Source organism: Rhinoraja longicauda, chromosome 20, assembly GCF_053455715.1.
Source record: "Rhinoraja longicauda isolate Sanriku21f chromosome 20, sRhiLon1.1, whole genome shotgun sequence".
Classification (NCBI taxonomy): Eukaryota; Metazoa; Chordata; class Chondrichthyes; order Rajiformes; family Arhynchobatidae; genus Rhinoraja; species Rhinoraja longicauda.
Window position 1 is genome coordinate 36,046,035 of NC_135972.1, and position 25,083 is coordinate 36,071,117.

The following is a 25,083-nucleotide window of genomic DNA, read 5'->3' on the forward strand; positions in this document are numbered from 1 at the left end:
CCTCTCATGATTTTATACACCCCAATAAGATCACCCCTCATCCTCCTGCACTCCAAGGAATAGAGTCCCAGCCTACTCAACCTCTCCCTATAGCTCAGACCCTCTAGTTCTGGCTACATCCTTGTCAATCTTCTCTGTACCCTTTCCAGCTTGACAATATTTTTTCTATAACATAGTGCCCAGAACTGAACACAAAATACTCGAAATGCGGCCTCACCAGTGTCTTATACAACTGCAACATGACCTCCCAACTTCTATAGTCAATACTCGGACTGGTGAAAGCCAATGTGCCAAACGTCTTTTTGACCGCGCTGTCTACCTGGTAACATAACAGGTCCTCTGCAAAACGTCTTAAGTTTACAAAATACCATAAGCCGCATGCATAACAAAAAACTGCATGAATCATAGGGTGAATAGTAGGTCAATGACACCACTCATAATAATAGTTATCAAGACTTATTCAGCGGAAACAGAATATTGGCAAGCTTTCCTTTTAAAAGTGGGACTCTCTTGAAGTTTACTTATTTTGCAGAATTGATATAAAATTTATATTTTCTGAGGTTTTGTTTGTAAGGAAAACATGCTTTTCAGCTACAGTTCACAAGCCAAAAAGGCAGCACGGTGGCGGAATGATAAAGTTGCTGCCTTGCAGCCCCAAAGACCTGTGTTCGATCCCGACTACGGGTGCTGTGTGTATGGAGTTTGTACATTCTCTCTGTAACCATGTGGGTTTTCTCCGGTTGCTCTGGTTTCCTTCCACATTACAAACTCATGAAGGTTTGTAGGTTAATTGGCTTCTGTAAATTGTCCCTAGTGTGTAGGATACAACTAGTGTTCGAGAGATTGAGTAGGCTGGGACTCTAGTCCTTGGAGCTCAGAAGGATGAGGGGTGATCTTATTGAGGTGTATAAAATCATGAGAGGAATAGATCAGATAGATGCACAGAGTCTCTTACCCAGAGTAGGTAAATCGAGGATCAGAGGACATAGGTTTAAGGTGAAAGGGAAAAGATATAATAGGAATCTGAGGGTTAACTTTTTCACACAAAGGGTGGTGGGTGTATGAAACAAGCTGCCAGAGGAGGTAGTTGAGGCTGGGACCATCCCAACATTTAACTAGTGTATAGAAATAGTGTATGATAGTCAGTGCAGACTCAGTAGGTCCTACGCTGTATCTCTAAACTAGACTAAACTAAACAGCAACAGTAAAAGCCACTAAATATTGAATAGAACATTTGCTGGTATTGCTGATCATGAGTTTTCTTGATACAAATATATGTTTTCTGGAGAATCAAAAGTATAACGCAAACTTAACATACACCATAGAACTACCTCGATGTATTATTTTGCTTTATGGACTTGCTGTCGAATCTTCCCCAGAGGAAGAAAAGAAAAAGCAAGATTAGCGGTTAGCGAGTTGTCCACAACATTCTTGTTATAAAAATACCAAATTTATTCACTCCACCTTCTCCTCCCCAACAATGCATATTTAACAATAAGTTCCATCAAATCAGAAGGTTACGCACTTAGTTTCGTTATGGTAGATTTTAATCCCAAATGTGAAATTATTGTCATGTGATAAATTAATCCTAAATAATAGACAATAGACAATAGGTGCAGGGGGAGGCCATCCGACCCTTCGAGCCAGCACCGCCATTCAATGTGATCATGGCTGATCATTCTCAATCAGTACCCCGTTCCTGGCTTCTTCCCATACCCCCCTGACTCCACTATCCTTAAGAGCTCTATCTAGCTCTCTCTTGAATGCATTCAGAGAATTGGCCTCCACTGCCTTCTGAGGCAGTGAATTCCAGAGATTCACAACTCTGACTGAAAAAGTTTTTCCTCATCTCGGTTCTAAATGAATCAGGCTATGCCACTGAGATTCCTACATCAAAGACTTCAATGGGAATTTTATACGTTACTGTGTCAACCCCATCGCTTTAAACAAGCAGAATCACCAAACAATCTGTGCAATAAGTTGACCATAAAGTTTAAGACTTAGACCTTATGTAGGTATGGATGAATCCATGTTTTATGTACAATTCTAGATGGCGTACATCTGAAGATGAACTATGAAACAACGTAGATAATTATTAGCTCCAGATTGTATGGCATTTAAATCTTTTCCTTTTGGTTTAATTGGTATTATGCTATTCTATTTTTAAGCTTTTTTATTCTATTTACTTAGCAATTAAAGGGAATCATCAACTCTAAAACAAAATTAGCTTTTCAAGCTGATATCAGTAATACTGATTTTGAAAGTGCCAGTTTGTCATAAAAACCCACCTGGTTAATTGATGCCATTCAGAGCAGAAATGTGCTACTTTTATCCTGTCTAGCCCATTTTAGATTCACCCACCAAAGTAGTTGACTCCTAACCACTCCCTGAAGAAGCATGACAAGCCACTGAGATCAAGGGACAATTAGTGGCAGCACTGATGTTAATTTTTTCCCATTTTGCAACATTTAGGAACAATCTCTTTTTACTTTTGACAATTCTATAGCATTTAATTGCTCCTCCTTTTTCATGATTATTCATATCATATCATATATATACAGCCGGAAACAGGCCTTTTCGGCCCACCAAGTCCGTGCCGCCCAACGATCCCCGTACATTAACACTATCCTACACCCACTAGGGACAATTTTTACATTTACCCAGCCAATTAACCTACATACCTGTACGTCTTTGGAGTGTGGGAGGAAACCGAAGATCTCGGAGAAAACCCACGCAGGTCACGGGGAGAACGTACAAACTCCTTACAGTGCAGCACCCGTAGTCAGGATCGAACCTGAGTCTCCGGCGCTGCATTCGCTGTAAAGCAGCAACTCTACCGCTGCGCTACCGCTGCGCTACCGTGCCGCCCATCTACTACAAACCCACTGACTCGCACAGCTATCTGGACTACACTTCTTGCCACCCTGTCTCCTGCAAAAAGTCTATCCCCTACTCCCAATTCCTCCATCTACGCCACATCTGCGCCCAGGATGAGATGTTTCACACTAGGGCATCAGAGATATAGATGAACAACAGCCATGCACAAAGATGCCAATGCAGAGTTTGAGAATTTCATTCAAATATCAAGATTACACCCAAGTGTAGACAAGTAGAATCTTGGCAGAGACACAGTCAAACAAACATTCTAATAAATATCCGCTAGTGAGAGGTATAAATGTTCCCATATTCTTCTTGAGATCTGAAATGCATTAAAAATAACTGACTTAGAACAATAAATAGAGAGTGATGTTATGCTTTATATTTCCGTTCTTCGAGATCAGAACTTATTTATAGATGCGTTTCATATTAATTAATCCACGCATTCTTTTGTCACATATTACTTAAACCGTCTTTTAAATTTCTTTCACTGGTTTAAAATACACGGAGCAAAAGACACTTTGGCAAAAACAATTTGTGCAAAGCCTGAAACCAGATAGATTGTCATAAGCATGTCCAGGATGTTAGAGTGGAGTTAAATGATGACATTGCATCCATCTTGGACTATTAGACAAGTGTAAGTGAGAGATATTAAAATAGCTTAAAGCTCATTCTAAACAGAATAAGATAATTAAAATGGATCAAGTTAGTGATCCGTACGACATTAGCCTAATAGTTGCTGAAGATATGGATTGTGGGCTTTGCAATTAAAGTAATTGGGTTTGTTTCTTGACACCAGATCTTGTCTTTATTACTTCACTCGTGTACAGTGCAGAGCCAGTTGGCGGGTTATAGAAATTTGAATGGACATTAAAATCACCATATATAATGATACCATATATGAATCTTCTGCTCAATGCCAGATCCTACTCTGGACGTGGCTCATTGTCCTGCCATGTGTGTGGGTTGACCTCCATGATGGAGCTAACCAGTATGTAGAACTTTGCTGGTATCGTGCAAAATTGTAGCAGTGCTGCGGGATGGAACACAGTTTAAACTAAGCACACAGCAGCCTCAAAGATCTCCAGGGAGCTTTCTTCCTGAAGGATGCAACCAAAGCTCATGCCTTCAAAAGGAGAAAGCTAAAGTACAAAGAGAGAAAGCTAAAGTACAAAGAGAGACTTCTCCAGATAATAAATAATATTTTATCATAAGATGATTCAGAATGTGAAGTGGTATGATTAAAGAGTGCAAAAAGACGAGGAAAGTGGACCAAGGCTGTCCATTTTCTCCATCAATGCCCGGTCAATAGCATGAAGCCATATGTTAAAGGGAATTAGAACAGATGAGAATAAACAAGAATCAGGAATTGAGAAGGAGTGAAAATTAATTCTATGGTCAGTGGTCAAAGCAGAAACTTTCCTCTTTTAAGATTATGTTTGACAAATGCCTGAAGGAAAGGAAAAATAAAAGAAACTGAGAAATGGGTGCATCAATTGGATTTAGGGTAAATGTCAAAATGGACTGATTGGGCCACGAAGCCAGATTCAATCCAGATTTCATTCTAGATTTCATATAAAAGGTTCAAGAGATTTGAATTTAAAAAAGGAGGAAGAGGTGGCCCCAATAATGCCTCTTCTCTTTTTTGATTGATTGAAGGGCACAACTTGGAAATAGGCACTTCAGCCCACTGAATCCACGCTGAACACTGATCACCCATTCACACTGGTATTATGTTATCCCAATTTCACACACACTTCCTTCACAGGAGGGGTAATTTACAATTAACCTACAAATCCACAAGTCTTTGGGATGTGGGAGGAAACTGGAACACCCGGAGGAAAGCCATGTGGTCACAGGAAGAACGTGCAAACTCCACACAGACAGAACGGGGAAGTGACTGACATGTCTGTGGGCATGGGACCTGTTACCACTGATTTATTAGCTTTAAAATCGTTATGGATAAAGACAGGATGAGCTCACTAGTTAAAATTCTGAAAAGTCAACTTTGATGGTAGTACTTAGGAACTTGCTCAAGTTGATTGGAGTAGGTTGTTTGGAGGCAAAGGAATGTCCAGAAAGTGGGATGTTTTTGAAGGTGTGATGACAAGAGTTCAGAGCATGCATGTTCCTGTTAGAGTGAAGGGTAAGGCAGGTGGGAGTAAAGATGCCTGGATGATGAGAGATATTGAGGCTCTGGGTCGAAATTAGAAGGAGGCATGGGGCAGCTGGGATCAAGTGTATCCCTGGAGGAGTTTCGAAAACTGAGGAGAATGATCAAGAAGGAAATCAGGAGGGCAAAGAGGAGGCAGAAGATAGCTCTCGCAGATAATATAAAGGAAAATCCAGAGAGGTTTTATAAATACATTAAGGGAAACAGGGTAACTAGAGAGAAAATAGAGCCCCTCCGAAACCAAAGTGGTCATCTCTGTGTGAAGCTGCAGGAGACGGGCAAGGCCCTCATTGAATATTTTGTCTCTGTTTTTACCCTGGAGAAAGACATGAAGACAGGGGAACTTATAATAATAATAATAATAATAATAAGCATTTATTTTATATAGCGCCTTATCGGGTGCTCAAAGCGCTTTACAAAAACAATCAACATAAAAACAAACAGACAAACTATCCTAACGGAAAAGCGGCGAATAAACAACGCCAGCGTCCTCTCACGTCAGGGTCCGGCAGTAGACAACAAAAAGCACAGGACACACAGATACAATTTTTACACAAACAGCCATCACAGCGATTGCTCCAGGCATACCCTCACTGTGATGGAAGGCAAAGAAAAGTCTTATCTCCTCCTCATTCTTCTCCCGTGGTGCCACGAGGTGATCGAGGCTCCCGACTTTTTGAAGCCCCCACCGGGCGATGGAAAGTCCCAGGGCCGAGCCGAGTCGAGCAGGCCGATGAAAGTCCTGAGCCCCCACTGGGCGATGGAAAGTCCCAGGGCCGAGCCGAGCAGGCCGATGAAAGTCCTGAGCCCCCACCGGGCGATGGAAAGTGCTGCGGCCGGGCCACGCAGGGCGATGAAGGGCCTGCGAGCGGGTCGATCGTACCTCGCGCTTCGGGGCGGTCGAAGCTGCTACGGCTGGAGCTCCCAAAAACCGGTCGCCAGCCAGGGACCTGCGAACTCCCGATGTTGCGGTCTGCAGGGCCCACGGCCGAAGCCTCCGAGATGGTAAGTCCAGGCCCTGCGACCGGAGTCTTCAAGGTCGATCCCAGCTGGAGGCCGCCGACTCCACGATGTTAGGCCGTAGCGCGAACGGAGATACGACACGGTAAAGGTCGCATCTCCGTTGAGGAAGAGATTAGAAAAATGGTTTCCCCCAACCCCCCCACCACCCCCCCACATATACAGAGTTAAAAATAGAACAAAACGTACATTAAACGATGACAGACAAAAAAAACAAAAAAAAGACAGAGAGACTGCCGGTGAGCCGCAGCTGCAGAACACAGCCACGTCCCTTCCCCGCCAACTTAGGACAGTTAATGGAGATGTCTTGAGAACAGTCCTGGCTGAGATATATAAGTCATCATGATCAAACCCGAGTCTCTGGCGCTGTGAGGTGGCCACACTACCAGCTGTGCCACCATGCCAGAAGGTCCAATATACTTGCATTTGTGCGTTGGATGTAAATCGCTCAGAGAATACGATTCCCAGCAAGGAGAAGCAAGGGAAACCAGGATGGAAGTTACACGACTCGCATTGTTTTATTTTCCTCCTCTCTTTTGCACAATAATTCTACTCAATTTGTAAGAGGAAGCTGTTGGAAGAGTCAGTCTTAATTCACCTGAATTGAATCACGAAGATATCCATTTCACACTCTAGCTATTTTACTCAATTTGCCACTCTACCAATTGCTTGAATTATTTCTGTTGTTTTAAAGCAAATAACTTCTAAAATATAGAACCAGCAAAAGCACATTTTCATGTTTTTTTCCTTTTTAAATGACCTTTTCGTGGGATGGACATTCCCTAAACAATATACACTGCATTCAGAAAGTGTTCAGACCCCTTCACTTTTTCCACTTGTTACGTTACAGCCTTATTTAAAAATAAATTAAATTCATTTTTTATCATCAATCTACACCATAATAAAAAAGTAAAAATAGGTGTTCAGAAATTTTTGCAAAGTTAATAAAAAGAAATAACTGAAATATCACATTTACATAAGTATTGAGACCCTTTACTCAATACTTTGTTGAGGCATCTTTGGCAGCGATTACAGCCTCGTCTTCTTGGGTATGACGCTACAAGCTTGACACAGCTGTATTTGGGTAATTTCTCCCATTCTTCTCTGCAGATCCTCTCAAGCTCTGTCAGGTTGGATGGGGAATGTCGATGCACAGCTATTTTCAGGTCCCTCCAGAGATGTTCGATCGGGTTCAAGTCCGGGCTCTGGCTGGGCCACTCAAGGACATTCACAGACTTGTCATGAAGCCACTCCTGCGTTGTCTTGGCTGTGTGCTTAGGTCGTTATTCTGTTGGAAGGTGAACCTCCGCCCCAGTCTGAGGACCAGAAGGCTCTGGAGCAGGATTTCATCAAGGATCTCTCTGTACATTGCTCCGTTCATCTTTCCCTCATTCCTGACTAGTCTCCCATTTCCTGCCGCTGAAAAACATCCCCACAGCACGATGCTGCCACCACCATGCTTCACCATAGGTATGGTATTGGCCAGGTGATGAGCGATGCCGCTTGGCATTCAGGCCAAAGAGTTCAATCTTGGTTTCATCAGACCAGAGAATTATGTTTCTCATGGTCTGAGAGTCCTTTAGGTGCCTTTTGGCAAATTCCAAGTGGGCTGTCATGTGCCTTTTACTGAGGAGAGGCTTCCGTCTGGCCACTCTACCATAAATGCCTGATTGGTGGAGTGCTGCAGATATAATTGTCCTTCTGGAAGGTTCTCGCATCTTCACAGAAGAACCCTGGAGCTCTGTCAGAGTGACCATCAGGTTCTTGGTCACCTCCCTGACCAAGGCCCTTCTCCCCGATTGCTCAGTTTGGCTGGGTGGCCAGCTCTATGAAGAGTCCTGGTGGTTCCAAAGTTCTTCCATTTAAGAATGACGGAGGCCACTGTGCTCTTCAGGACCTGCAATGCTGCAGAAATTGTTTTATACCTTTCCCCTGATCTATGTCTCGACACAATCCTATCTCGGAGGTCTACGGACAATTCGTTCGTCTTCATGGCTTTGTTTTTGCTCTGACATGCACTGTCAACTGTGGGACCTTATAAAGACAGGCTTATGCCTTTCCAAATCATGTCCAACCAATTTAATTTACCATTGGTAGACTCCAATCAAGTTTTAGAAACATCTCAAGGATAATCATTGGAAACAAGGTGAACCTAAGCTCTATTTTGAGTGTCATAGCAAAGGATCTGAATACTTATGTAAATGTGATATTTCAGTTATTTCTTTTTAATTACTTTGCAAAAGTTTCTAAACGCCTGTTTTCACTTTTTTATTATGGGGTATTGTGTGTAGATTGATGATAAAAAAAATAGAATTTAATCCATTTTAAAATAAGGCTGTAACGTAGCAAAATGTGGAAAAAGTGAAGTGGTCTGAATACTTTCTGAATGCACTGTAGTTCACCTAAAATTCCAACCCAATATCGGGTTGATAAGAGTTACATTTCATGCCTATACACTTCAATCCCTCAAATTAGAAGTCAAAAGTTAATAACATGTAACAACTCAACCAACTTGATTTACACCAACTGATGACAGACACAAAAGCTGGAGTAGTTCAGCGGGTCAGGCAGCATCTCTGGAGAAGAGGAATGGGTGACATTTTGGATTGAGACTCGAAACATCATCTATTTCTTTTCTCCAGAGGTGCTAACTGACCCACTGAGTTACTGCAACTTTTTTGTCTGTCTTCGGTTTAAACCAGCATCTGCAGTTCCTCCCTGCATATTTTGACTTACACCAACTATTGGTCAAGTATATTGGGATGGATAAAAATTCCATTATTATTAATACAAGACTTGATTTGCTTTGCTAGATCTTCCCCTTTACGCTAGCCATTGTACATGAGTTTGACTTGATTGCATTTATGTATAATATTATCTGATCTGATAGCATGCAAAACCTTGGTACATGTGACAACAATAAATCGAACCCACCCGGGATCGTTATATGAATAGAATTCTGAGAATAACAGTGTGGAGACCGAAGATAGACACAAAATATTGGAGTAACTCAGCGGGTCAGAAGGGTCCCAACCTGAACTGTCATCTCCTCATGTTTTCCATGGAGTAACTCAGCATCTCTGGAGAACATGAGTAGGTGACAGTTCAGGTTGGGACCCATCTTCAGACTAAATGGATTTTGAAACTTGCACTCATACACTAGAAAAAATATGAACTTTGGGAATTCACATCTACATTAATGTCACTGATAAAACCAGCTGATCATATGGATAAAAAATGCTGTTTATTGTACATCTGATGTTAAATTCCAAATTAGAGAAGGTGAATTTGAAATAATATGTGCCCTGGCAACAAATTCCAAGGCAGGTATATATATATATATATATATATATATATATATATATATAAATAACTACATTTCATGTAGTTGATGTTTTTAAAACTGGCTCAAAAATTCTCCTAAATGTTTATGAAACAACCTCCCAGAAATATTTTAAGTGATTCTCTTACAGAAGTCATAAATATTATCCCTTACGAGATTTAATAGCATTACGTCTAATTTCTCTGGGGGCCCCAGCTTCAGCCTTTGCAATATCCTGGATGCATAATTACTCTCCGAGGCAAACAGTCCTCTAATTACAATGTGAAGATTAAACCTGCTACAGTCCTGGATCAGTCCTGGTTCAACTCTGGTGTACACTTCAGATTAGGTCTGGTTGGGTCAAGTCTTCAGCTGAGCCACATAAAGAAATCCATTCAAAATAATGAAGTTACTAAAATTAATTTGTGTTAAGTTTTTTTTTAGTTTAGAGATACAGCATGGAAACAGGCTCTTCGGCCCACTGAGTCCGCACCAACCAGCGATCCCCGCACATTAACACGACCCTACAGGCACTAGGGACAATTTACATTTATCCCAAGCCAATTAAATTACAAACCTGTATGTCTTTGGAATGTGGGAGGAAGGTGAAAATCTCAGAGAAAACCCACGCAGGTTTACGGGGAGAAACGTACAAACTCCGTGCAGACAAATACCCGTAGTCAGCATCGAACCTGGGCCTTTGGCGCTACAAGGCAGTATGCCACCGTGCCGCCCAAGTTCTTCTGGAATTTTTCAGCTATTGCTTACTGAATTTAGATAATTTGTAATCAAAGAAAGACTCTTGCAGCTGGATTATTGGTAATTCTAAAAAGTGGCATTGCTATCTTTGCTAGGGTGTAGATCTGGACAACCAAGACCTTGCATGGAGCTGATGGGGAAGACAAAGATTAACAGTTGCACTGGGAAGACAAGGATTAAAGGATGAAACAAATTTTCCAACAACTTGGCATAGATCATGCTTGTTCAAGCCCATGGCTTGTATATCATCTCTATACATCATCCCTGAACATCATCTCTGTGCTAGTCCTGCAGATGGTGCCTCCAAGGTACCAATTATCCAGGAGACCTGTATCCATGGCCACCTTGTTCATTACTTTCCTTCTCTATCAGAGACCTTTCATGATAAGACACATCTCAAAATTGTTCAAACAATTGGAAAAGAATAAATACCATCTCCAGTTAAAAATTGCTAGAAGAGGGCACAATTGGCCGAATGGCCTCTCTCTACATTGCATGTTTCCTACGGTTCTGTGATGACATAGAAAATAGAATAGTACAGCACAGCAATGGGCCCTTCAGCCCTCAATGTTTATGCCGAACATGATGCTTAGTTAAACTGATCTCATCTGCCTCTACATGATCCATATCCCTCTATTCCATGCAGTTCTATGTGCCTAGCTAAAAACCACTCATAGATGGCTCCACCACCACCCCTGTGTCGGTCGCCTCATTAGGGGTCGAGCTGCCTGTCCGTGGGCGTGGGGGGAAGAGAGAGGGGAAGTTTTGTTGCCTTCCATCACAGTGAGGGGGTGTTTGGACTCACTGTGATGGATGTTTGTGTTGGGGTCGTGTGTCCTGTGTACTTTTTTTTTCTTTTCTTGTTGTGTTTTGTGACTGCTGTAATTTCGTTCGGTATTTGTACCGAATGACAATAAAGTTATTCAAGATTCAAGATTCAAGATTCAAGGTCCCAACTAGTCATCATATTAAAAGCTTGTCCCACACACCTACATTAAACTTTCCCCCTCTCACCGTATAGCTATGCCCTCTAGTGTTGGACATTTCTACCGTTATAAAAAGGCTCTGACTGTACCATATCTATGCCTCTCATAATTTTATATGCTTCTACCCTGTCTCCTCTCAACCTTCAACGTTCCAGAGAAAACAATCCAAGTCTATCCAACCTCTCCCTGTAGCTGAAATCCTCAAACCAGACAGTATTCTGGTAAACCTCCTCTGCACCTTTTCCAACGCCTCTTTATCTTTCCTGTATTGGGGCGACTAGAACTGCATGCATTATTCCAAATGTGGCATAAGCAAAGTCCTCAGGACCTGCATCATAACTTCCTGACCCTAGCAATGAAGGTAAGCATACCATACGCCTTCTTTACCACCCCATCTACTTGTGCTGCCATCTTCAGTGAGCTGTGAACTTGGACTCCAAGATCCTTCTGCACATCAATGTTGTTCATGGTTTTACCATTTACACACAAGGGCTGGACTAACTCAATGAGTGAGACAGCAACTCTGGAGAACATGGATAAGAGGCATTTTGGGTTTGGACTGTTTCATGTCAATGCCTTTCATAGGAATCAAAAAAAAGTTGCAGAGAAGGAGGAGGAGGAGGAGGAGGAGGAGGAGGAGGAGGAGGAGGAGGAGGAGGAGGAGGAGGAGGAGGAGGAGGAGGAGGAGGAGGAGGAGGAGGAGGAGGAGGAGGAGGAGGAGGAGGAGGAGGAGGAGGAGGAGGAGGAGGAGGAGGAGGAGGAGGAGGAGGAGGAGGAGGAGGAGGAGGAGGAGGAGGAGGAGGAGGAGGAGGAGGAGGAGGAGGAGGAGGAGGAGGAGGAGGAGGAGGAGGAGGAGGAGGAGGAGGAGGAGGAGGAGGAGGAGGAGGAGGAGGAGGAGGAGGAGGAGGAGGAGGAGGAGGAGGAGGAGGAGGAGGAGGAGGAGGAGGAGGAGGAGGAGGAGGAGGAGGAGGAGGAGGAGGAGGAGGAGGAGGAGGAGGAGGAGGAGGAGGAGGAGGAGGAGGAGGAGGAGGAGGAGGAGGAGGAGGAGGAGGAGGAGGAGGAGGAGGAGGAGGAGGAGGAGGAGGAGGAGGAGGAGGAGGAGGAGGAGGAGGAGGAGGAGGAGGAGGAGGAGGAGGAGGAGGAGGCGTGGAGGGAACAAAGTAAATCTTTATGGCGGGATGGGAAGCAAGAGATGCTGGATGACTGTTGTTTAATTAGTCCCATACACAGAAGTAACAACTCGTAGTCTTTATTGTCACACAAGCGGAGGAAACATTCCATGCTATTGTCTCCGTAGTCAGCATCAAGTCCCCCTGAGAGACAGTGGAAGGCAGTTTACATAGTCCAGGTAGGGATGAAGATCCGGACTGGACCACATGTGGAATGTGCAGCATGCGTAATAAGTGTGGTAATATATATAGTGAAGGCGATCTAATATGGTAGATCTACAATGGCTCAAATGGTCCTCGAGAAACCTGAACGAGGATGTTGGAGGCTTGTCAACTGAAACCGATTCATCTAGAGAAGATGCAAAACAAAAAAGCCCTCACCTCCCTTTCCCAGCATCACATTTGTGTTATTCACTCTCTCAGCCTCCACCAATCACCAATTTCTACACCTGCCCCTCGTCTCTGCAACCAGTCTGAAATACCAATTATCTTTGCTCGCCTGCTAATTATATGCAATGTTGCTGTTTTTTTTAATCATTTCAGATTTCCAGCATGCGAAGATTTTTTGCTTTGCATGTTTTACAATGCAGTTTGGAGGTCCCATTCAAATGAATGGTTCACTCTACATACACCAGTCACCCTGAACACAACCCTGATGGATGCAAATGGATGCAAAAATCAGCTCCAATTGTTTATGCTTCATAACCTGGACTCTATGCCAAGTCTACCAGCAAGTAAGGAGGTCAGAGGTACAAGCATTTGATGTCCAGCTTGATCCCAACTTCCAGAATGTAACACAGGTGTAGTTGAGGATTTATCTCAGCAAATGAGCTGGGATGTGCTGCAATCTTTTGTTATAATGTTATGAATTATTAGGCAAGCAATCCTGACCAAATAGAGCTTTGTTAATTTGTAAAATTGTTTGATTAAGTGTATCAATCAAGACTGTAATTATAGAGGCATACCGCAATGAAACAGCCCATCCGGCCCTACCTGCCCATGCCGACCAGGATGCCACAGTAAGACAAAGGAATGCAGAAGATGAGGAGGACAGTACCTGGTAGGCTTTGAGCTATCTTCATAATTTGGCAAAAGCCATCTTTTCTGCAAAGTGTACTCTCTAGTCCTGGTATTTTGTTTACCTGTAAAGAAATACACGATCATTGATGCTTGTTTCTTACCTCACAAAATAAAATGGCAAATTAAAAAAATATATATATTATTTTGTTGATTATTACCAGTACCGATTAAAACAAAATGATGTCAAAAAATGTGATAAATTGTTTTGATCTTCCAGTGCTGTCAAATTAACTTTTGAACAGTCAAGTTACTAAATCTGTGGAACTCATTCACACAGAGGGCTGTGGAGGCCATATTTTTACGGCAGAGATAGACAGATTCTTGATTAGAACGGGTGTCAAGGGTTATGGGGAGAAGGCAGGAAAATGGGATTAGGAGGCAGAGATCAGCCATGATTGAATGGCGGAGTAGACTCGGTGGGCCGAATGGCATAATTCTACTCCAATAACTTGTGAACTTATGAACTTATAAACATCATCCCGAAAAAGTTTGTTTGAGTTACTTCAGTGAAGAAACTGGATCAATTGTAAAAAGTCCACAACCTTGGTCAGTAGAAAACAAACAAGTTTGCTTGGATCAAAGGCAAGAGTGCATCATGTACCACAAAAGGGCTTTAGATTCAGTGCTGAAATAGTTCTTAAAAAATAGAAAATAAGTTAAAGCATTATAAGTAACTTAAAACAACAGACTAAAGAAAGTCTAAATATTCTGCATTTAATTTGTGCTTTATTACAACTCAAATACTTGACTGTTCAATATTATTAGTAAGTTTGTGTTAAATACGACTATTTTTAAAACAAAAGGGTGTCACGGTGGCGTAGCAGTAGAGTTGCTGTCTTACAGCGCCAGTCACGGGTTTGATCCTGACTATGGGCGCTGTCCATACAGAGTTTGTACATTCTCCCCATCAATACGTGGATTTTCCCCAGGTGCTCCAGTTTCCCCCCACACTTCAAAGAAGTGCAGGTTTGTAGGTTAATTGGCTTTGTTAAATATTGTAAATTGTCCCTAGTGTATAGTGTTAGTGTGCTGGGATAGCTGGTCGGCGTGGACTCGATGGGCCGAAGGGCCTGTTTCCGTGCTGTATCTCAAAACTAAACTAAATTAGAAGGCAAGAAGGCAGAGGAACTTGTTTTACTCTATAATTATATAATCGTTGATTAGCTATTGTAATTTTTACTTTGTTGCTTTTGAAAGTATCATGGCAAAGACGAAATCTATCTATCTATCTATCTATCTATCTATCTATCTATCTATCTATCTATCTATCTATCTATCTATCTATCTATCGATCTATCTATCTATCTATCTATCTTACTAAAACTCTGTCCGTGTGTATGTGTGTATGTGTGCAGCATAAATTTGGTGGTTCGCACAGCCAAAATGATACTCCATAGTGCCACAATTTTTGCACCACCTTACTCACCATTATCCTGGCCATAATGTCTAACAACTCTCATTCACATTTTTAAAGCTACAGACATTTTAAAGTTTAAAAATTCACTTTCTAACCCATTTCCTGAAAGTCCTCAGCGTATGACGTCACAATCGGCCACGTTCAACTTCATTTGCTCCTCACTGGGTCCAGGGCTCACTCAGTGACACCCTCTCCCCTTCCCTGCTCCCCCTCTACAAGGAATGGGCCAACGGGTCCACTTGGTCTAGTTCTTCTTAAAACCAAGCTGGTTCAGCAAACCTGATTCTTTTATGTTACCAGATGTCTTTTCGATTAAAGGAGACATCAGCCAGTACTGAACCTGCATTCTACGTCATTTATTCAATGGAGTACCAATCAATGAGAAAGATGAGTTAACTACAACCTGATCAGTGTCGATGCATTTCCCAATGAATACGATGATAGTTCGGATTCGACAATATTTTAAATGTAAGAGAAGGCTTTAATTGGTGTCACAAAAACTTAATTGTGTGGGCCACAACGATTTAACCTGCACTGAAATAAAGATGACATCTTGAAGCCAAGTGAATCATCCACGCCCACTACAGGTCTCCCTGCCTTTGCATTGTATTCCAGTGTTAATCTATTATTTGGCACATTAGACCAATGTCAGAAAAGACCAATCAATAAATAATTTAATACAATTTCAAGCTCCATAAGGGTCAATAAGATAAGGGCCTATCTAGAAAGATTCAGGCTTGTCAACAACATCCATCACAAATTCAACTGCACTCAACGACACTTAATGTCATGGAAATGTAAAAAAATGACAATATCTAATTACTTTGTACATAACTATCACTGCACATGTATAGAAACATTGCTAATCTTGAAAAATAATATTTACATAATGTGGAACCCACACTGACTGCTGCCATGAAAGCAGTACCATGGATTCTGTGCAACTAGCATCTTCGATCTAGATCATATCAGACCTTTGGCAAGGCAGTCATAGCCCTGAATACAGTTTATGGCAGCTGTATTTCAATCAAAGGGTCATGATTATGGACAATCAAAGTGCCAATATGCAATGATAAAACAATGATTTATGAATTACATCATTAGTTAGTATCTTGGGTTTTGAAGGTTACTTTAGATTGTTTCCAGCTTGTGAAGTGTGATGTTCCTGGCAAAAGCAAGGCACGGAACATGATTTTAAACAAAAGACCACATCTGTCATAATTCAGAGGAAATTTGGTTACCTTCTGGTGGAATAGAAGTTGATCAAACTTTCCCTTTTGAATGCACCTGTCACCATCAACCTCATTTGAAGTGAAACAGATTAGTAAGTCCCAATGTTGAGCTCCTAAGAAGAAAATAGAATGTTAATGAGTTTGCTGACAACATTTCTATGACACCAATGAAACACACTGGGCCAGATTATATTCTCAGTATTGGTGAATGGTGCTGCTCTGAAACTAACTTTAAAATTACACATGTTGTGTTTATCAGTGAACCAAACCAGTAGCTATGACTTGCGTGAATGGGGTAATAGCCATCCTGTGCATTCTTTGCCCAACTCAGGAACAGTTCCTTCCCTTCCATAATCAGACCTTTCCATAAATCAGGGCACCGTTCGATTTACCTCTACCCCATTATGGACATTGGACTTTGTCTATGGATCTGATGCACTACAATGCTGAGAACTATACTCTGCACTCTGCATCTTTCCCTTTGTTCCACCTGTTGGACTTTGATTTGTTTGTGTTCATGTGTGGTATATCTGATCTGATTTGGATGCTAAACAAAGCTCTTCACTGCACCTCGGTACACGTGACAATAATAAACCTAAACGTAACTACGTGTCTCCTTAACTAAACAGGATCCTGAGCGAGCCAAGCTCAGTCTTAAATAGGGAAGGAATTGATGGCATATCTGGTAAAGCCAGTGTTTCCCAGCTCTAGTGACCCATGTTCGATCCTGACCACTGCCGTTTGCCACTGACTGTATGGAGTTTGCACATTCTTGCATCCCAAAAACATGCATGTTAGTAGGTTATTTGGCTGCTGTAACTTTTCTCCCCTAGTGTGTGCCATCTTGAATGGGTGGGCGGGGGAGTGAGGTTGGGGGTTGGGGGGGTTGGTGGTGTTAGAAATAGGTGGGTGTTATGGAAGTGTGGGGAGAATAAAATGGATTGGGGTGATATTAATGTAAAAAAAATGGCTAGCATGAACATAATGGGCTGAAGGGCCGGCTTGTGTGCTGCAAGTTTGTTACACTTAGAATATAATTCAATGCTAGATCACATACTCTTGTGAAATGGAAGGGCATTCAGCCTAAGCTGTTTTTCAGAGTAATTCCATTCTCCCCACTTCGTTCCCTTCAAACCATTCCTCTATTGACCATCTATACTGGAGGTATTTTACAGCAGCCAAATAACTTACCAACCAGCAGGTCTTTGAGATGCGTGAGAAAACTGGTCCACCCGTGGAAAACCCATGTAGTCAGAGGGGAACATGCAAGCTCAACACCAGAGGTGAGAGTCAAAGCTGGGAGTCAGCTGCACTGTTGGCAACACCACCATGCATATACAAAAAGTAATGAAATGGAAAGAAATGGATTAAAAGAGCAGCAAAAGGAGACAACAAGGTGCAGTGAAAAGCTTTGTTTTGCATCCAAATCAGATAGAAACATAGAAACATAGAAAATAGGTGCAGGAGTAGGCCATTCGGCCCTTCGAGCCTGCACCGCCATTCAATATGATCATGGCTGATCATCCAACTCAGTATCCCGTACCTGCCTTCTCTCCATACCCCCTGATCCCTTTAGCCACAAGGGCCACATCTAACTCCCTCTTAAATATAGCCAATGAACTGGCCTCAACTACCTTCTGTGGCAGAGAATTCCACAGATTCACCACTCTCTGTGTGAAAAAAAAATACCATGCAGATATACCATACATGAACACAAACAAACAAGTACAACAGGCGGTACAAAGGGAAAGATACAGAGTGCAGAGTATAGTTCTCAGCATTGTCATGCATCAGATCCATAGACAAAGACCAATGTCAACAATGGGGTTGAGATGAATCGAACGGTACCTTGATTTATGGAAGGACTATTCAGGTCTGATTATGGAAGGAGACAACAAAACTTTTAAAATACGATATGTAATTTTTTAATAATGCCCAACAGTAAGTAGATATCAAAGCAATGGAATGCTACATTTTTTAAATAATTGTTCAGCACTGTAGGGATTGCACTCCGGTAATTAAGACATCAACCTATTGAAAGATTCACTCACACTTAAATGGCACGCCTTAACCATTCCTGTAACGCTAATTGTTTCTTATGGCTGTTAATCCTAACCTTCTTTGTGGCATGTATTTAAATGGTCACCATCCCTGCAAGACCCTGTTGGAGCAACGTTTCTGAAGGAATATGGCAACTTGTGGATTTGTCCAATTTTGCAGTTTTACTGCATGATTAATGTCAGAAATTGGCTATCCAATATATTTTTTTATACAAGCAGTGGGTGCTAATAGCCTTTCTTGCTATTTATACTGCAAAACCAAGGCAGAGAGATCAGATCACCTGTGAACCATTTGGAAAACAACTGAATCAGACATTTCATTTATAAATTGGACAATTCATGTCTTCCTGCATCTCTGAAAACCTAGGTCAACTAATGGAAAGGCTTCTGAACCACTGTACATGCTTCTGGTTAGATGCCCTAGTTAGGGCAACATGCAGAGTGCATCACCACCTTGAAAGTAAGTAAGGCAACCATCCAACTTTATTCAAGGTGCTGTTATTAATGTACATCATGTACCAATAAACTGGTACTTAAGGAGAGATTGAGTTGACTAGTCTGCATTCACTGGAGATAATCCCATCATAGAAAATTCTAGCAGATTGGATGCAGATAGAATGTGTAGGAAGAAACTGCAGATGCTGGTTTAAACTGAAGAAAGACACAAAATGCTGGAGTAACTCAGCGGGACAGGCGGCCTGAAGAAGGGTCTCGACCCAAAATGTCACCCATTCCTTCTCTCCAGAGATGCTGCCTGTCCCGCTGAGTTACTCCAGCTTTTTGTGACTATCTGTGGATGCAGATAGGATGTTTCTCTTGGTTGAAGGCTATAAAACCAGGACTCACACTCTCAGGATATGGGCAAAACATTTAGCACTGAGGTAAGGAAAGATTTCTGCACTCAGAGTGCTGACCCGATAACATTCTTTACCAAAGACATCCCTGAATATATTTAAAGGGATATTGTAGATATATTTCTAGATGCACATTTCATCAAAAGAGAGAAGAGGAATATGGTGTTGAGACAGGATCAGCCATGATTGTATTGAATGGCAAAACAGACTCAAAGGGCCAAATGGCCTATTCCTGCTCCTAATTTTCCACATTACTACGTTTCAAGCTCCTAGCAAGGATGCCGTTGCAGAAGACTTGTGCAATTCTTTGATGAAGGTATCACAAAGCAACAGTGTGGTTTCGGACATGAACAAAACAACTTGACCAAGAAATTGTACTAATAAGGCACATGTTAACTGGTCAGGAGTTTCGACTCAACCCATGGCCTACGGCATGGTCTACTATTGAAAACATCGGGATTAATTCCCCGAAAATGATCATTGTGTCCATGAACTGAAATTTCCATACACATCAGTTGGAGCTGATTAGCAACCTTTGATTTCAGAATAATGGGGCTTTCCAAGTTCGATCTTGGCACCATTGGTTTTCATTTACATATACACTTCCATCAGTAACATCCGATTAACTCAGTAAATGCTGTGTGGACATGCGGATGACCGCACAACACCCATTAAATATCTTGCTGTAGATGCAACGTATATTGAACTATTTACAAAATGAGGCAAGGATTTCAGATCTTCATCATATTTACTTTGGACAACTAACATGCTTCCCTGCACTGGTAATGAACTCAGGGATTAAAGAGTTCCCAAATTACCTTGGATTGGGGATCGGGAACATAAACCTCTTCATCATCTGATTAAAAAACTTCAGCCAAAGTAAAGGACGATTTAGGTTTCCCAGGTGCAGTGCGCGTAGTTCAACCAGTTTCTTCCATTCCCCCTCTCCCCATCCCTTTCCAGGAATATTCCTTTCTTTGGCTTCTCATGTCACGCCTCCCCTACCCTTATCTCACCCTTTTTTGTCTTTTGATTGGTGGCCTTGTTCAACCGTCTGACAATGGCAAAGCCCCTGACCTGTATCCACTCATCACTTTCCAGGCTTTGTCCTTCCCCACCTCTCGCTTCCAGCTTCCTCCACCAGTCTGAAGAACGGTCGTGACCTGATGCAGCCGGGGATTACTCCAGCACTTTGCATCTTTTCTTTGTACGTGGTTTTACCCTTGTTTTCTAAGTGCAAGGCTGAATATTAGACTTTAAGAGAAGCAGTAACAGTGCATTCACATTCTGACATACAACCAAATCATCATGAGAACCACAACAGAGGTCACAGCATCAGGTTCTATCCTTACATCAATTGTGCCACCACTTTTCAGGAGGCGAACTGCAACAATTAGAGGCTAGGAAATGCAGATCTTTCTTGCCCATTAGCAATCGAAACTCTCCAAAAGTCAAAACTCTAAGTTTAAGGCAGGTGTTGAAGGGGTGGAAAACTAATGCTGTTAGGAACCATGACCAACCATGGACCCAGGAGGTCAACTTAAATGACCAACCATGGGCCCAGGAGGTAAAGCTAAATGACCAACCATGGACCCAGGAGGTCAACTTAAATAGCCAACCATGGACCCAGGAGGTCAACTTAAATGGTGCACTATTCTGAATAAAATGAAAATCATGGTGACCGTTAAAGCTTTATACAGGAGTTACAGGCATCTGATGAGGTAAAGGCAAGATGAAGCAGTCTGCGCTATAACTGTGGGGAAGCTTATCCATCAGTAGTTTAGTTTAGATAATTTAGAGATACAGTCTGGAAACAGGTCCTTCGGTTCTCCGAGTCCTTGCCAACTATCAATCACTCGCTCACACTAGTTCTATGTTATCCCACTTTCCCATCCACTCCCTGCCCACTAGGGGGCAATTTACAGAGGCCAGTTAACCTACAAACCCACCTATCTTTGGGATGTGGAAGGAAACCGGAGCACCCGGAGGAAACCCCCACGATCACAGGGAGAATGATCAAACTCCACACAGACAGCACCCATGGTCAGGATTGTACCCGGGTCTCAGGCGCTGTGAGGCAGCAGCTCTACCAGCTGTGCCATTGTGCGGCCTTATTCTTTTGTAAGATGCGTACATCGAGGAAACATAATCAGAGTGCACAGACAGGCCAATGAATTTGAGCAAAGATATTTAATTTTGCTTTACAGGTTCCCAATCAAAAAGCAATGGGCAAATGCCTTGTCTCCATTGCCGTTAGTCATGGGGAAAGATTTACAGAGGGACAAATGGGTAAAGATTGAGAAAAAACTATTGAGACAGAAAAAAATTACATCCCGTGAATTTGCTTAATATTTGAATTTGGGTACAGTAATAACAAAAGTATTTTTAGCTGCTTTACCTTAATTGACCTCACAAAAGCTGGAGATGGGGAATGCTGCAAATAGCAAACTACACAGCCACTTCCCTGCCTGGGATAACATTCCAAACCCCTCATAGTTCAATCCTGCTGCTGACTAGAAAATAGCAACACATTTCAATTGCAAGGTCACATTCGAGATTACATTGAGTTTTACAGCTGCAGCCGGGAAACAAACCCTTCGGCCCACCCAGTACATGCTGACCTTCCATCATCTGTTTACACCAATTCTGTCTCATCAACTCCCTGCACATTAGGGGCAAATTACAGCAGCCAATTAACCGACAAACCCACATGTCTTTGGGATGTGAGAGTGTCACCACAGCACCCGGAGGAAATCCACACGGTCACAGGATGCACATGCAAACTTCACACAGACAGCACCCACGATCAGGATCAAACCCCAGCTCTCTGACTCTGCAAGGCAGCAACTCTACCAGCTGCATCAACGCGCACCCGATCGAGCTGCTGGTTACATATTTTGCTGTATATAAAAATATATCAGGCCACTCCTTGCGTCAGCCCCCTCGTCACGTGACGGACAGGCGTAAGAGGTTAAAAGCCAGCACGTTGGGAGGCGTGGCTCATCCCTGGGTGGACTATGCCGTGAGCAGGAGCTCACAGCCTAATAAAGAACCTTACCTAAAACTGCCTGGCGTCTTGCCTTTTCTCTGGCCTCCCTCCGCCAGGCCACTACACTAATATTAAATATTTTTTAATATGTAACAATGGTAGAAGAGGCCGATTCGGGAGCTCCATGCAGAGTTTGTCAATCGCCCCGACGAGGGAATTCGATCATCCCGGTGCGAGGGCTCGGACATCAGACCGTCGGCCGCGGAGACTGCGGATGGTTCAACAGCCCCGACCACGGGTAAACAAAGAGGAAGATGATTGATCTTTATTACCTTCCATCACAGTGAGGAATGTGGAATCCGCTGTGGTGGATGTTTATGTTAAATTTTATTTTATGTGGCTGTGTGTCTTGTTGCTTTTTATTTAGTCTGGCTGTATGGTAACTCAAATTTCACTGTAGCTTCATTGGTACATGTGACAATAAATTGAATCTTGAATCTTAAATATTTATATTTATTCACTCGATGCGAAAATCTTCTTGACAGTCAGTTAGTTTGCAAAGGAAATCATTTCTTTGTTGTTTCGGGATGTACTATTCTCTTTAATAAAGACAGTAATCAACCAAGTTTAATAATTGCTAATGCTAATGCAACAAGATATTAGAACTCATGTAGACATTTAGATGTGGAAAGAGATTGCTAGCTGCATGCGGTTTAGATGTTACGTAAAGAAAAATACTTCTAGTAATTCTTTGCTAATATGGGAAGTTCTTTGAAAGTGGAGTAAGTTCAAATTAAAAAATATATATTGGTAGATATAAACTGAAATGAATGTGGATGCAATAATTGCAGTTAGTTTGGGGGATTTTATGCAGGGATTTGTAGGGATTTTATAGGCGATTTTGGATTGGATAGGAAGTTGCTGAAATGGCTCTAGAAAAGATATCACATATCACTTGGGATGTTATATGAGTGAAAACAGGTCATTCCTGTCAGTTTTCCTTGTGCTCTGGAGTAGTATTCCTATTTGTCCTCAAAAAGAAAGGCCCGTGTCCCTGGGTTTTTCACCCCACCCTGATGTTTTCATGGGTTAATAGAGAATGTGAGCTCCAAACAGACTGCAATTTGCACAGAATGATACGGCCACCTTTAAACAAGCAGCTTTGGCTGCCCGTTCAGAGATCTGTGGCAACATCTAGTGTGGCAGTGATGGAAGCAACTTTAATTAATACTAGACGACTCGTGGATTCGTTGGGTCCTCGTTGTGGGGCCAGGGGCAGGCGAGGGGGAAGAGGAAAGGGGAGAGGGAGCCACTTACCCCGGCCCAGGGTGGCCATCTTGCCGACCAGCAGCAGGAGAGGGCCGCAAGGTGCTGCCTTATGTTCATCCTCCCGGCAGCCATCTTCTTTGACCTTCTCTTCGCCACCGTGCTGCACCACAGGAGGAAGGTCAGGCGCGGGGCACGCCGGGACAGGCGCCGGTCCTCCCGGCGCTGCTGCGCAGGTACGCCGCTTATTTTATGGGGGATGTGTCCAAAATACAACCAAAACGGTACACGGGAGTGCAAACATTTGAACTAAACTTGATACTGCACACCGCAGGCGAATGGTGAGTAAGGTGGGCCTAAAATTGTTGCGCTATAGTCTATCGTTTTGTCTGTATTTCTGGAACATGCATTCATACATACATACAAGATGAGACTTTTTGTTATATATAGATTTTAAATTGCCCTCTGATTTAGTTTCCATCAACTAGATTGGATTACAGTTGTTGCATCAGGCCTAGATCCCACTGGGTCCAGTGCACCACCTAAAATCACCATCCATGGCCCTCTCCTACCTGCTATGGATGTGTGGGCTGATTTTACAATCCCACATGTCTGGAGCGCCCTTTGATAGGAGAAAATACTGGGGCAAAGCTTAACCTCCTATCCAAACCCAAGAGCTTCTTCATAACTCAGAGATTGAGCATAACCCAGAGTTGTTAAATGTGATATTTGGTGACATGTAAAAATGATTACGAGTGCACACAAACCAGGAGTAGAGGTCACTCAGCTTCAAGCTATCAAGATCATCACTTGATTTGACCAGAACCTCAACTCTGCCTTCTTGTTTACATCCCCTAGCTCATCAAGAATCTATCTACCTCTGACGCAATAATAGTCAAACACTCTGCTTCTCCTATCTTGTGGCACAATGGCGCAGTGGTAGAGTTGCTGCTTTCCAGCGCCAGAGACCCGGCTTTGATCTTGACTACAGGTGCTGTCTGCATGGAGTTCATATGTTCTCCTTGTGACCACATTGGTTTTCTCCGGGTGCTCCGGTTTCCTCCCACACTCCAAAGGTTTGCAGGTTAATTGGCTTCGGTAAAAATTGTGAAATTGTCCCTACTAGGGTAGGGTAATAGGGTAATATTAGTGAAGGGGGGTCGCTGGTCGGCACAGACTCGGTGGGCCGAAGGGCATGTTTCTGCACTGTATCACTAAAGTCCAAAGTAAAGTTTATAACATCTAGCTCAGCTCACCAAGTCATAGAAGGCTATAGAACAAGTGCTGGTAAATGAGATTTGTAGAGGTGGCACTTTAGTTTGGTCGGCACCGTGTGGCAAAGTGGTAGAGTTGCTGCCTTACAGCTCCAGGGACCTGGGTTTGATCCCGATTACAGGTGCTGTCTGTATGGAGCTTGTACGTTCTCCCCGTAACCGCATGGGTTTTCTCCAGGTGCTCTGGTTTCCTCCCACATTCTGAAGACGTACAGGTTTGTAGGTTAATTGGCTTCAATAAAATTGTAAATTGTCCTTGGTGTGTAGAGTAGTGCTAGTGAGGGTACCACTGGTCGGCGTGGAATCGCTGGGCCTGAGGACCTGTGTCCACGCTGTATTTCTAAACTAAACTGAACTTAAGGTGGGTTCATACGGTAAAAATCTAATTGTTATCCTTCTCTCAACTACTTCCAATGCATTCTTCTTTAAAGGACCAATATTTACGTGCTCATTGTTGCGTATAAAGGAGTCTCATCAGACTCCTTTATAAATTAAACATAATCGTCCTACTTTTAAAATGGCTCATAAAATTTAAAAAGCATTAAAATCTCCCCAAAATAAACAAGTACAAATAGGTATGAGGACAACGTGCTCTTCCGAGTCTT

The 25,083-nt window shown here is 42.6% G+C and overlaps 1 protein-coding gene across 4 annotated transcripts in view; it reads right to left on the reverse strand.

Annotated features, from left to right (window-relative positions):
- The window catches only part of cped1 (cadherin-like and PC-esterase domain containing 1), a 219,716-nt gene that overhangs the window by 156,321 nt on the left and 38,312 nt on the right, over positions 1–25,083 (reverse strand). For all 4 annotated transcript variants that reach the window (XM_078417409.1, XM_078417410.1, XM_078417408.1 and 1 more), the window contains exons 3-4: positions 16,045–16,148; positions 13,364–13,448 (exon numbers count right to left, since the gene is read on the reverse strand). In XM_078417409.1, the coding sequence (XP_078273535.1) occupies positions 13,364–13,448; positions 16,045–16,148 (189 nt within the window). The remainder of the gene's footprint in view (positions 1–13,363; positions 13,449–16,044; positions 16,149–25,083) is intronic.